General features: G+C 39.1%; 1 protein-coding gene across 2 annotated transcripts in view; it reads left to right on the forward strand.

Moving 5' to 3' along the window:
- The window catches only part of BTC (betacellulin), a 60,313-nt gene that overhangs the window by 16,165 nt on the left and 30,521 nt on the right, over positions 1 to 13,627 (forward strand). For both annotated transcript variants that reach the window (XM_056568198.1, XM_056568206.1), the window contains exon 2: positions 11,070 to 11,168. In XM_056568198.1, coding sequence (XP_056424173.1) covers positions 11,070 to 11,168 — 99 coding nt within the window. The remainder of the gene's footprint in view (positions 1 to 11,069; positions 11,169 to 13,627) is intronic.

Below are 13,627 nucleotides of genomic sequence, written 5' to 3' on the forward strand. Positions count from 1 at the left end.
GTCAGTCCAGCTGGCAAGCCACACCCTCCCTGCATGCCACAATCCATCTTGCAAAGACACGCCCACACTTTAAGCCACACCCCTTTTATTTTCAGCTTACAATATCTTTACTACAACGCATCCCCACCTGAGAACGGGATATGAGGATTAGTGAGGATTAGATATGGGGACGGGATATGAGGACGGGATATGAGTTTGGCACATGAGGACAGGATATGAGGACGGGATATGAGGACGGGATATGAGGACGGGATATGAGGCCAGGATATGGGGACAGGATATGAAGTCGAGATATGAGTTCGGGATATGAGGACGAGATATGAGGGCGGGATATGAGGGCGGGATATGAAGACGGGATATGGGGACGGGATATGAGGACAGGATATGAGGTCAAAATATTAGGACAAAATATAAGAACAGGATATGAGGTCAGAATATGAGGAGGGGATATGGGGTCAGGATTTAAGGACGGGATATGAGGACAAAAAGCTTCCTCCTTGGTTGATTTTCCTCCCCTACAAGGATAAGGTAGGAAAAAATGGGCAGCGCCGGGTACTCTGCTAGTTTCTTAATAAGTATGGAAAGCTCCATTATTTTTATTAAAGCCTTAGATACATGGCAAAACTCTAGTTGCCTGCAGCTACCACCAGGGGGAGCTTAGTGGATTACTGCAATTTGTTTTATTAGAGTTGAATGTATAATCAATTGTATATATAATTCATTATTGAGTATACAAAAAAGAAGGTTGCAGCAGCACTCTTGGTCAAAAAATGGAGGCTCTTACACTCATTTCACTCACCTCTGCTGGGCATATGGCCTCTGACTGGGTGACATGCTGGATCCATTATCAATTTATAATACCTCCTATGAACAGGTAGGGGTGCACGGCTACAGAGGGTGCCACTCCCCCCTAAATTGCACAGCAAAAACTTTGCACAGCAGCATGTACCCGTGTATTAGGTAGTTGTGCTGGCTATTTTGCTTTTTGCTTCTGCTGTGCAATTTAGGGGGAATGGCACCCTCTGTAGCCGTGCACCCCTCCCTGTTCATAGGAGGTTTTATAAATTGATATTGGATCCAGCATGTCACACAGTCAGAGGCCATATGCCCAGCAGAGGTGAGTGAAATGAGTGCTAGGGTCCAATCCGAAATGAGGCCACCTCCGCATGGTGGATGGGGGACACATTTTGATCAAAAAGTGTGCTAAGAGCCTCCATTTTTTGACCAAGTGTGCTGCTGCAACCTTCTTTTTTGTATACTCTGTATTTGCCACAGAAGCGTGCACACATGTATTAGGTAGTTGTGCTGGCTATAATTAATAATTCATACTATCAATATTTTAATTATTTCATCTTATTCAGTCTAAAATTACTTACATTTTTATCTCTGGATCTGACATTATACCCAAACATAGCATTATCCTAATCCTACTTTCTTCTAAAAATGTTGCTAATCATTTTCCCTCCAGCATCCCTCATAGGACAACCCCTTTAAGCCAACAATACAAAGTATATCTGGTTTACAGAGTCATTGATCAGAATGTCCTGACAACACAGGAGTGCCAAAAAGAGAAACAAAGCGAGGTGTATGATTGATGTTGTGACTCCATGATTTGGCTTCATATACTGTTGTATTCCAGCTTGTAGAAAGGATTTATTACACTCAGTGGGTTCAGTTCTATAAACACAATGTAATATTAGGTACAGGAACTATAATAAAACACATATCACAGTCATTGCATTCATTTTAATCTAACACTTTGGACAATTTGATATACTGTATATACATACATACATATAATCTAAAAGATGTAAAAAAATATACATCAAGGAATTGTATTAAATGGACAAAAACAACCACCCTTAGGGAGAGAGTGCTTGAACGGTCCGCTGCATAGGGCCGAAATGTGGTAGAAGTTTGCCAGCAATCTTGTTTGGTGATATAATGCTTCCTCTTAGTCTCATGCAGCCGACAGCTCATGTGTTTTTTTTTTTACCCTAACAGCTAAACAGCAGTTTACTATTTTGACTAAAATCAGCATTGTGTATAATTGAAGTGATTTTTAATTCAAATGATATGAATAATCAACCAGCACTACTGACTCTAATATAATCTACACTCCCTGGACACTTTATTAGGTACACCTTTCTAGAACCAGGTTGGACCCCCTTTTGCCTTCAGAACTGCCTTCTTTCTTTGTAGCATACTTTTTACAAGATTTTGGTCCATATGGGCAGTTGCTGCAGATTTGTCGGCTGCATATCTGACATGTACAAGAAATCTCTTTGAGATGATGTAAGCTTTGTGACATGGTGCATTATCCTGCTGGAAGTAGCCATTAGAAAATGGGCACACTGTGGTCATAAAGGGATGGACATAGTCAGCAACAAAACTCAGGTAGTGTGTCACGTTTAAAGGGGTACTCCAGTGGAAAACAATTATTTTTTTAAATCAACTGGCTCCAGAAAGTTAAATAGTTTTGTGAATTACTTCTATTTAAAAATCTTAATCCTTCCAATAATTATCAGCTGCTGGTTACTACAGAGGAAGTTCTTTTCTTTTTGAATTTCTTTCCAGTCTGACCACAGTGCTGTCTGCTGACACCTCTGTCCGTATCAGGAACTGTCCAGAGCAGGAGAGGTTTGCTATGGAGATTTTCTCCTACTCTGGACAGTTCCAGACATGGACAGAGGTGTCAGCAGAGGGCACTGTGGTCAGACTGAAAAGAAATTTAAAAATAAAATAATTTCCTCTGTAGTATATAGCAGCTGATAAGTACTGGAAGGATAATTTACAAATCAGTTTATCTTTCATGTACCAGTTGATTAAAAAAAATGGTTTTCCACTGGAGTACCCCTTAAAACAATGCTCAATTGGTACTAAGAATCCCAAAGTGTGCCAAGAGAATATTCCCCACACCATTACTCCACCACCACCAGCCTGAACCGGATGGATCCATGCTTTTATGTTGTTTATGTTGTATTCTGATCCTGCCACCTGAAGCCACACCTGGAAGCCAATGAAACAACGTTCTTTCAGTCTTCCATTGTCCAATCTTGGTGAGTCTGGACAAATTGTAGCCTCAGTTTCCTATTCTTAGCTGACAGGATAAGCACCCAGTGTGGTCTTTGCTGCTGTAGCCCATCTCCTTCAAGGTCCGACATGTTGCAAGTTCAGAGATGGAATTCTGCATACCTTGGTTGCAATAAGTGGTTATTTTTTACTGTTGCCATTCTGTCATCCCAAACCAGTCTGCCCATTCTCTTCTGACTTCTTACATCAGAAAGACATTTTCTTCCACACAACTGCTGCTTACTGGATATTTTCTTTATTTTCTGACCATTCTCCATAAACCCTAGAGATGACTGTGTGTAAAAACTGGCACTTGTAAAGGGATACTATAATTTCATGAAAAAAATAAAATAAAAAAATAAATAAATAATAATAATAATAACAAGGTAAACTATTTCCCAATATAATTTATATAGCATTTCACTGTTTACAAGATCTCTTGTTGCATTGATTAGGATACTTTATGCTTTAGTTTGGACAGATGTAGATCTGTTCCAGTATTTGTACCATTAATAAATTGTCCCATAGTAGTTGAACATTAGGATCTCTGAGATCTTCACCAATCTTTGGATTTCGCGCTGTGACCCTTTCACAATAGTTCCCTGTGTATTATACAGACTGGAGCTCTGCTTTGGGTGTTAGAGACAACAGTCTTTGTTTTATTTTTAAACTAGACTGAGTAGATATTGTCAAGGAAAGAAAATAACCAATGACTTTATATAGGGTCTCCACCATAAATGCCTGATTCCCTGTAATCCAGCTTTCTCATATGTGTAACCTGATTTAAGAAGAGTAACATGAATCTTTAGGGTTGAATTGGCTGAAAATCTTGAATGAATGTTTTGACAGTACTGGATATAAATTTTGTTATATACAATGTACACTAAGGGTAGGGTCACACGTAATGGATCTGCAACGTATTTAACGCTGCGGATTCGCCGGTGACCCGACCCATTTTGTGCTGTTGATCCCCCCTACAATCCTTCAATCCGCCATCCGCCGCTGCGAGTCGCCAAATCCACTCTGACATCGCGGAGCAGCCACTATGTCTGAGTGCACTGCGGAAGGCATGGCAGCTGCTCCGTGATGACTGAGTGAAATCGGCGACAGTGGACTCGGCAACAGCTGGAGGCACAAAATGTGTGGGGTCACCGGCAGATCTGCAGCGTTAAATACGCTGTGGATCTGTTACATATGACCCTACCCTTAGGGTAAAAAAAAAAAGCTTAAAAAAAAAAGGAATAGAAATAATCAGAATGAACATTTTCCATCCTTTTCTTATTAGCAGTGTATAGATCTTTGTAGGGATTTGTATACATTATAAATGCATACATTTTTCAATCAATTTGCTATAATGTATTTTTTTAGGATGCCACAAAGTCCTCATGTACAGACGACGTAACATCTACTTCCCTCAGCCAGGAGGGTGAGCCTACAAATCCTGCAGGCATTTTATCAAATATGTCAGTGGAAAATACAAGGGTGTGTAGAGATGGCCATATGTATATTCATTTCATGCTCTGGGAGTTATTGCAGCTACAGTCTGGATACTATGACTGCATGGGTGAGATAATCTGATATGATTATGATACATCTGTGTCTGCTGAAAAGACTCAGCTGTGAAGTCTATAATGTCATAGTGTAATTGCTGCAGAATTATGAACATTTAGGGACACGCTGGACCAAATGTATTAGGCACACGTCAAATGTATCTTTATGTAACCAATGCATTCAAGTAAAGCAGTGAAAAATACAGAATTAAGAAAAGATTTGTGATCGTAGTGGGAGGTTCTAACAATAAGAATGTAAGCCAGCCGGTAAAATGAGGGGGAGATGGGATGACGGTGCCAAAATGCGCCCTGTGATCCATCAAATGCAGCACTGGCCATTACTAATGACTGTGACTAAAGGGGAGGGTTGGAGGACGACCAGTAAAAAAAGAAGAAAAAGAAACTCGTGAAAATTATATGCCAAAATAAGGCTAAGAAACATACCTGGAGTATCTATAGGAACATTACTGGATTAATTATAGTAATGCTTGGAGTATCTATAGGAACATTACTGGATTAATTATAGAAATGCCTGGAGTATCTATAGGAGCATTACTGGATTAATTATAGGACCACCTGGAGTATCTATAGGAACATTACTGGATTAATTATAGGAATGCTTGGAGTATCTATAGGAACATTACTGGATTAATTATAGAAATTCTTGGAGTACCTATAGGAACATTACTGGATTAATTATAGGACCACCTGGAGTATCTATAGGAACATTACTGGATTAATTATAGGAATTCTTGGAGTACCTATAGGAACATTACTGGATTAATTATAGGAATGCTTGGAGTATTTATAGGAACATTACTGGATTAATTATAGGAATGCTTGGAGTATCTATAGGAACATTACTGGATTAATGATAGGAACACTTGGAGTATCTATAGGAACATTACTGGATTAATTATAGGAATGCTTGGAGTTTCTATAGGAACATTACTGGATTAATTATAGGACTTCTGGGGAGTATCTATAGGAACATTACTGGATTAATGATAGGAACACTTGGAGTATCTATAGGAACATTACTGGATTAATTATAGGAATGCTTGGAGTATCTATAGGAATATTACTGGATTAATTATAGGAATGCTGGGGAGTATCTATAGGAACATTACTGGATTAATGATAGGAACACTTGGAGTATCTATAGGAACATTACTGGATTAATTATAGGAACGCTTGGAGTATCTATAGGAACATTACTGGATTAATTATAGGAATGCTTGGAGTTTCTATAGGAACATTACTGGATTCATTATATATCTTTACAGATATAGAAGCACCATACATGTCCAGCTTTTTGGGTTCGCCACACTGCTGCGCATGCACCAACTATGTCTCTCTACATCTGACCCTCAGCCGCTCAGAAAACCAATACCATTGCGCCTGCGCCACCGGTCCCTCAACGACATCGATAATGTTTGAAATTTCATTTACACACACTTCACCCAATATAGCCACCTGCTTAGGAACGTTCTCTTCCTAATTTCTGTGTATATATTTTTTTATTTTTGTTTATACTCATTAGTGTCATTTTTCACTTTGGACCGTATGGTTCGGTTCCGGTTCGGCCCTGATACCGGACCCGGAAGTAAAATACAAGTTTGTTTTAAATGTACACGTGTAACTACCTGTTTCTATCACTGCCTGAGGAAGAGCCCGGTACGGGCTGGAAACGCTGTTTTTATGTTGCGTTGCATATTTTTAAAATAAATCATTCATTTTAACTCAACCTTTAGAGGTCTGCGCTCCTTCAGATGTTCCCCTTTTTTTCGTAATCGGATCATCCGTTACACTTCTCTATTGATGCACTGGACTCCGCTACCCAGAGCCCAGAGGAACCTGGATGCTGCGACCTCCCTCTCCAAACTCAAAGTGACTGTAGATGTTATGCTCTGAGCATAACACCGTAAGGTAAAGGACCACCCTGCTGGCCCATTTATCACTATCGACACACAAAGTTACCCTATTTACCTGCACGAGGTGCACACCGTTTTCTTTCTTGTATCCTGGATTCATTATAGGAACACTTGGAGTATCTATAGGAACATTACTGGATTCATTATAGGAACGCTTGGAGTATCTATAGGAACATTACTGGATTAATTATAGGAACGCTTGGAGTATCTATAGGAACATTACTGGATTAATTATAGGAACGCTTGGGGTATCTATAGGAACATTACTGGATGAATTGTAGGAACACTTGGAGTATCTATAGGAACATTACTGGATTCATTATAGGAATGCTTGGAATATCTATAGGAACATTACTGGATTAATTATAGGAATGCTTGGAGTATCTATAGGAACATTACTGGATTAATTATAGGAATGCTTGGAGTATCTATAGAGGAACATTACCGGATTAATTATAGAAATGCTTGGAGTATCTATAGGAACATTACTGGATTAATTATAGGAACGCTTGGAGTATCTATAGGAACATTACTGGATTAATTATAGGAAAGCTTGGAGTTTCTATAGGAACATTACTGGATTAATTATAGGAAAGCTTGGAGTATCTATAGGAACATTACTGGATTAATTATAGGAATGCTTGGAGTATTTATAGGAACATTACTGGATTAATTATAGGAACACTTGGAGTATTTATAGGAATATAGGAACATTCCTGTAGGATCTCTAGAAACATACCTGTAATATCTATAGAAACATACCTGGAGTATCTGTAGAAACACCTGGAGTATCTATAGAAACATAGGAACGAACATACTTGGAGTATCTATAGGATCATTCCTGGAGTATCTAGACAAATCTACCTGGAATATCTATAGAAACATACGTCGAATATCTATAGGAACCCATACACAAACATTAGCAGGCTCATTGAGGAATACATACATACCCAGATATAGTATACAATAGTTATGGAGGTCTGCTGGAGTGACGCCACCCCTGGAATATCTACAGGAACATTCCTGGAATATTTATAGAAACATGTGGTATATCCATAGGAACATACCTGGAGTATCTGTAGGAACACCTTGAGTATCTATAGGGAGATTCCTGGAGTATCTATAGAAACATACATGGTGTATCTAAAAGAACACTTTTCGAGTGGCTGTAGGAACATATCTGGGTAAGTCCTATAAAATACTGTACCTGTAGTATCTATATGAATAATAACTGCTGGAGTAGCTGTACGAACATACTTGGATTAGTTTTAGGAACATACCTGGAGTAACTGTAGATACATACCTGGGATACCAGCTGAAAAATACTTGAATTATCTATATGAATATATCTGGAGTAGCTGTAGGAACATACCTGGTGCAGCTGTAAGAAAAGAATATATTTTGCGTAACTGTAGGAAAATACCTGTACTTGCTATAGTAATGTACCTGGATTATCTTTAAGAACATACCAAAATAGGAATATACCTTGAGTATCTATAGGAACTTATATGAATGTGCTTTTGGAACATATCTGGATGATCTATAGAGACATACCTCGATTAACAGTAGGAACCAACCTACAGTATTTATAGGAATATAGCTGAAGTAGCTCTAGTGTCACTGTATTCCTTTTTTGGTTTCTTTTTTTGAACACCACTTTTTTTTCCTATTTATAGCTGCATTGAATCATATACATATAGGATGGAAGGGGTAGACTTAAAGGGTACCTCTCATCAAAAAAACTTTTGATATATTATAGATTAATGTGTGCAGAATAACTTTACAATTGCATGTTATTAAAAAATATGCTTCTTTCTATTTAATTTTCCACTTTGAAGAAATGACCACTAGGGGTCTCCCTACCAGTCCTGGCAGCAAGTATTTCAGACTCATGTTGGAGTCCTAAACACTATGAGCTGCCAGTCTGCTTTGTTCACAAAGGAGAACACTCAGAGCTGCCAGCCTGCTTTGTTCACAGCCTGTTTGGCTATGAACAAAGCAGGCTGGCAGCTCTGAGTGTTTAGGACTCCAGCATGAGTCAGAAATGCTTGCTGACAGGACTGATCGGGAAAAATACAATAGAAAGAAGCATATTTTTCATTAACATGCTATTGGAAAGTTATTCAACATTCATTAATCTAAAATATATCAAAAGTTTATTTGATGAGAGGTACCCTTTAAATGTGTATGTCAGGATACCCTCTGAAAAAGCATAAGCAATACATAAGCAATACATGCCTTGGGACAGTGCCACATACATGCTTGTTGGTTATACTAATGGTATGTATAGAATGTCTTTTTGCACACCAGTCTAATGTTTTTGTATAGAATCTAGGGTTTTGCTGATGACAGTTCTTTGTTTATACAGTGGGGCTAGTGCGGTAATGTATATTAAGATTCTGTGATATTATATTATAGTACGTTCTATAATAGATTGTCTTCTAGCTGTGTGTGGCTCCTATCAGTGTCAAGAGTTATTTTTTATCATTTGTTCATTGTATGTTCTTGCGCTTTTAGTGAATATGTGTCTTTGAATAGAACATGTAGTCTTAACCCTTTCCCACTTTTTCTTCCTGCTCACCTTTTAAGATCCATAACGTTTTATTTTTCTATGGCAAGAATCATAACGGGCATATATTTTGTGGGCTGTTTTTTAAGCACCCTTATTTTTCCATATAATGTATAACAAAGCCAATTAAAAATAATTTGTGGGGAAAAAAAAAAAAAAAGTAATTGCACTCATCATACTGTAGAGCTACTTGTAACGGTAATGTTCAGGTCAGTACAATTACAACAATGCCAAACTTATATCGCTTTTGTTTAACTACGGTATTTTTATTATTATTTTATTATTATTGCTTTGCCTCACCATATTTTGACCCATATAACTTTTTAATTTTCTAGAATATGGACACCTCTGGCATTGGTAGGCTACACTAGTAGATCTGACATGGCAGCAACAGAGGCTTTCACAAGACCCCTGTGTTCCATGGGCACCCCGCAGTTGCATCAGGGGGATGCCAATCAGTTTTCGGACAAGAGTGGCATCTTTCACCTTCTTTTCAGACATCAGCCAGCACCCTGAATGAAGCAGGCTCAGCTCTTGAGCCTGCTCAATACAGTACTTCCTATGCAACTTGTGATGTACATGTACGTTAAAAGGTTAAATATGAGAAAACATCGATGTACTTTGTGTAGAATATGATTGCAAAGGGAGTATCATGGTAAAATTAAAAGTAATGGCAATATTTTGGTATATCGGTAAATGACCACTATTATGTTTTTAAGACAAAATGCTGTGCTGATCCATGGGCGTAGACTATGACTTATTAATTTTCGTTATATTTTTTTATTGTTTAATATGATTTTTTTTATTTTATTAATTTCTTACTTAAAGAACACCTGTTATCTTTCAGTGTGTATGTATATTTGTAATATATCTTGGTAAAATAATTTGTATATTTTTGGGTGAAAAAATGCTGTCCCTTCAGCTATTGCGTAGACAAAATACAGGAAGTAAAGGCAGGACAAACAGGGCTCTGTGCAGGCTCCTTGTATGCCAGTTAGCCTGCTGTGTGAGCCGGGAGCATGTCACAGAATAGTAGCTGTTTTGCTTTTTATGTCACAGAGTAGTAGACCACAGCCAACAGATGACATAATGGTTACTATGGATAATAGGGCAGCTCTTAAAGGGGGACTCCGGGCAAATAAAACTTATCCTGTATAAACAGGGGATAAGTGTCTGATCGCGGGTGTCCGACTGGAGCAGAGCAGCCCCCACCCTCTGAGATGTGTTGGACCGGTTGCCTGCTCAGTCAATCACCAGAGTCAGGGGTTCCGTCATCGGTCATCAGATCATTGATGTGAGCTCCAGAAACCCCAAAATTTCAGCTTACTGTGTTTGCTTCAGCTTCCAGTGTAAAAACAGTATTTTAGGAATGTTTGATGTGTTTTTTACATACGCTTAATATTAAAATGTATTATATTAAATCATATGCACTACCCACCTATGCCTGTTTTTAGTGATGAATAATTTTATTGCTAATTATGTTTCCTTACTGTATTTCCTCTCCTAGGTACATGAAATACAGTAAATAATGCTGTCATCTTTCTGTCAATCTGTATTACTAGGAGAGATCTGGTGGAATCACTGAGCTACTTTTAGAAACTGATGCACAAAACAGCTGCCAAACTTACTAACTAGCAAAGCCACAAAAATAGAAAGCCATGTGACATGAGTGGACATCATTTTGTTTTGGTTTCCATGTAAATGATTAAGTGCCCACACATTAACACATTTGATACAGTATGATTAGAAACTCTACAACTGGACTACACTATAACACACTTAAGTGGACTGAGCAATTGTGTCCCCAGAATTAGGACTCATAAAGATTTATGGCATTTCTCAGGAGTCAAGGAGAATCTTGTTTTCAATTTTTTTGCCTTTATAGAAACCTATTTATCAAATATGTAAAATATTTCCTCTATGCTTTGTGTCTTTTCTTACTAGGCTTTATCGTTTTTCCATGGGTGAATTCAGAAGGAAATTCAACTGCCCGACCTGAAACAAGAAGTTTTCCATGTCCTCAGTACGTAGAAAACTGCTCAGGTAATTTACCGGAAGCACAGGCTGGGAATTTCCTAATGTCTAAAATGCAACAGTATTCGCACAAAAGAAGCTATCGTTAAAGGGGAATACATATATAAGATGCGTAACATGCATCATAAACCTAGGGTATACATACATGTCAAATGTCCCCATTGAAAAACATTGAATGGGTCCTCCCTTGAAAGGGAAGATATATCCAGCTTTTACTATGAGAAAAGAAGTGATTATGTAGCTTTTACAAGACTCAAAGAAAGAGTAAGGATCCAAAAGCCTCTATAGGGAGCACGTGAGTTTCTGAATGGAACTATAGAGTTGTGTAAGGAGATGGGCTGATCGGATCATATTAATCATCATATTTATGTGTGTGTAGAAACCGCTTTGTTTTTGGGGTGCCTTACTAATTGATTGAGGACAACTGGATCTTTATAGGGGTTTATTACAAGCTACACATATACATATAAATACAAAAGGGGGATCCTAACTAATTAAGGGATAGGGGTGCAAGGAAGAGGGAAAGTGAAAGGAAGGGGGCAGGAAGTGCTCTCTCTCTCTCATCATCCTATAAGTAACACATATATAGCAGTCACCCACACACATTACCCATACATTGTCCATCCCAAGACATCTCCATGGCCAATCAGAACAGTTACAGTTTATTTGCATTGCAATCAGTTCTTGTCCTTTTGATGTCTTCTTGGTCTTCTTTGTTGTCCCCTACTGTGTTGACAGATGTCCTAGTTTCCTTGAGAACCACAACTTGATGATTTGCAGTCCATTGTATCCAACACGGCAGGGGCTGGTTTTATCGCTTATATTATTGGAGGTAACAGGAACTGTAGCTCACCTCCATTCTTATCACTCAGGTGCCAGGCTTATCGTATGGCTTTAAACAGGATGAAAGCAAATGATTGTCTAATCAGCTGTTTGCCTCAACCACAATTCCTGGAGCCAGTCCTGCCAACACCCTACACCATTCCATCCATGACATTCCACTGCATTCCATTATATTTGAGTCCATAATAAAAACACATCAAAATTATATTAGTGTGGCCAATGTTGGTTCCAACAGTGTGTATGCTTATGTTTAGCAGAAATTGTGATTGACCAGAATTTCTCTAGAATGGGGCTAAACTACAAACCAAGACAAAGAAACATGGAAGAAGTGTGATAGTTTAAAAGCCAGGATTGACACAGGGTTTGACCTGCACTGATCACCTAATGACTAACATCACCATACAGTCCCAGGTTTAGTGGTACTGGCACTACTAGAGGCAATGAACAGTATATGTTCTTCAGCTGGACTGGCATTCATAGTGTATTGGAGTTGCCCCAAAGCATCTTGCTTCCTGCGTCCGAGAATGAAATGATGCTCTGTCCCTGTATGTACCTGTTACTGGTTCCAGCACCAGCCCTGACTGCCATTCGCTCCAGCTGTGGCATTGATCAGTGTAGTGATGGCAGTCCTGCCAATAAGAAGGTGTGGGTTCTGGGCCAATCATCTGCAGTATCGGCAGCTGTCCTCTTGGTTTCTGACTTGTTTCTCTTTTCTGATTCACTGACTATTTCTGACTCCCTTGGACCTTTGTCCAGGGTAGTGACCCTCGTTCAGTTGGAGGCCGCCGTTTAGGGAGTATCGTCCAAGTAGTTGCGGAGAGTGGTTTGGACTAGTGTCAGGACTGCACTGCTCCCTACCCCTGTCGTGACATTAATTGTAGATATTGTCTTCCATTTCTTCTTTGTCCAGGGCAAATCACTATGAAAGCTCCTTCTGATGACTGCCGAATTGGATGTAACATCTTTAAAGGGAACCTGTCATCAGACTTTACCATATAAAATGTGTGGCATTGCATTATATATGATTAAATCATCTTCCTCACATCCCTGGGAGATGTTTCTGCCCGCAGGGATGGTGAGGATATATAGTTTAAAAGTGTCCCCTGCTGGCCCTGTAAGTAGTCCCCTGGGTGGGTAGCTATACTCGCCTAGTCTGGTCTGCTGCAATGTTATTATGCCCCCTAAGCGTAATTGACAGTCCGTGCATGGCTCACGTCATTGCTCTGCTCTGTCTGCCTAGGGAGCAGAGCAGGGACAAGAGCTGTCAATCACGCTAAGGGACCGTGATTACAATGCAGCAGATGGGATTAGGTGAGTATAGCTCCTCGCCCAAGGGACTACTTACGGGGCCAGCAGAGAACACTTTTAAACTATATATCCTCACTATCCCTGCGGGCAGAAACGTTTCCCCGGGATTGTAAGGAAGAAGATTTTACCATATGTAAAGAGTTATATATGGTAAAATCTGATGACAGGTTCCCTTTAAACGCTTGCTATCCCCAGCCTCTAGAGAAACACAAATACATTTTAATCCAAAACCAGAACCCAAATTTAATTTGGACCCTACACCAGATCTCTAAATTAATTTTAGACCTGGGACCAGACCCTTCCCTCCATACCCGTTC

The sequence above is a fragment of the Hyla sarda genome, chromosome 1, assembly GCF_029499605.1.
Source record: "Hyla sarda isolate aHylSar1 chromosome 1, aHylSar1.hap1, whole genome shotgun sequence".
In the NCBI taxonomy this organism is placed as follows: domain Eukaryota; kingdom Metazoa; phylum Chordata; class Amphibia; order Anura; family Hylidae; genus Hyla; species Hyla sarda.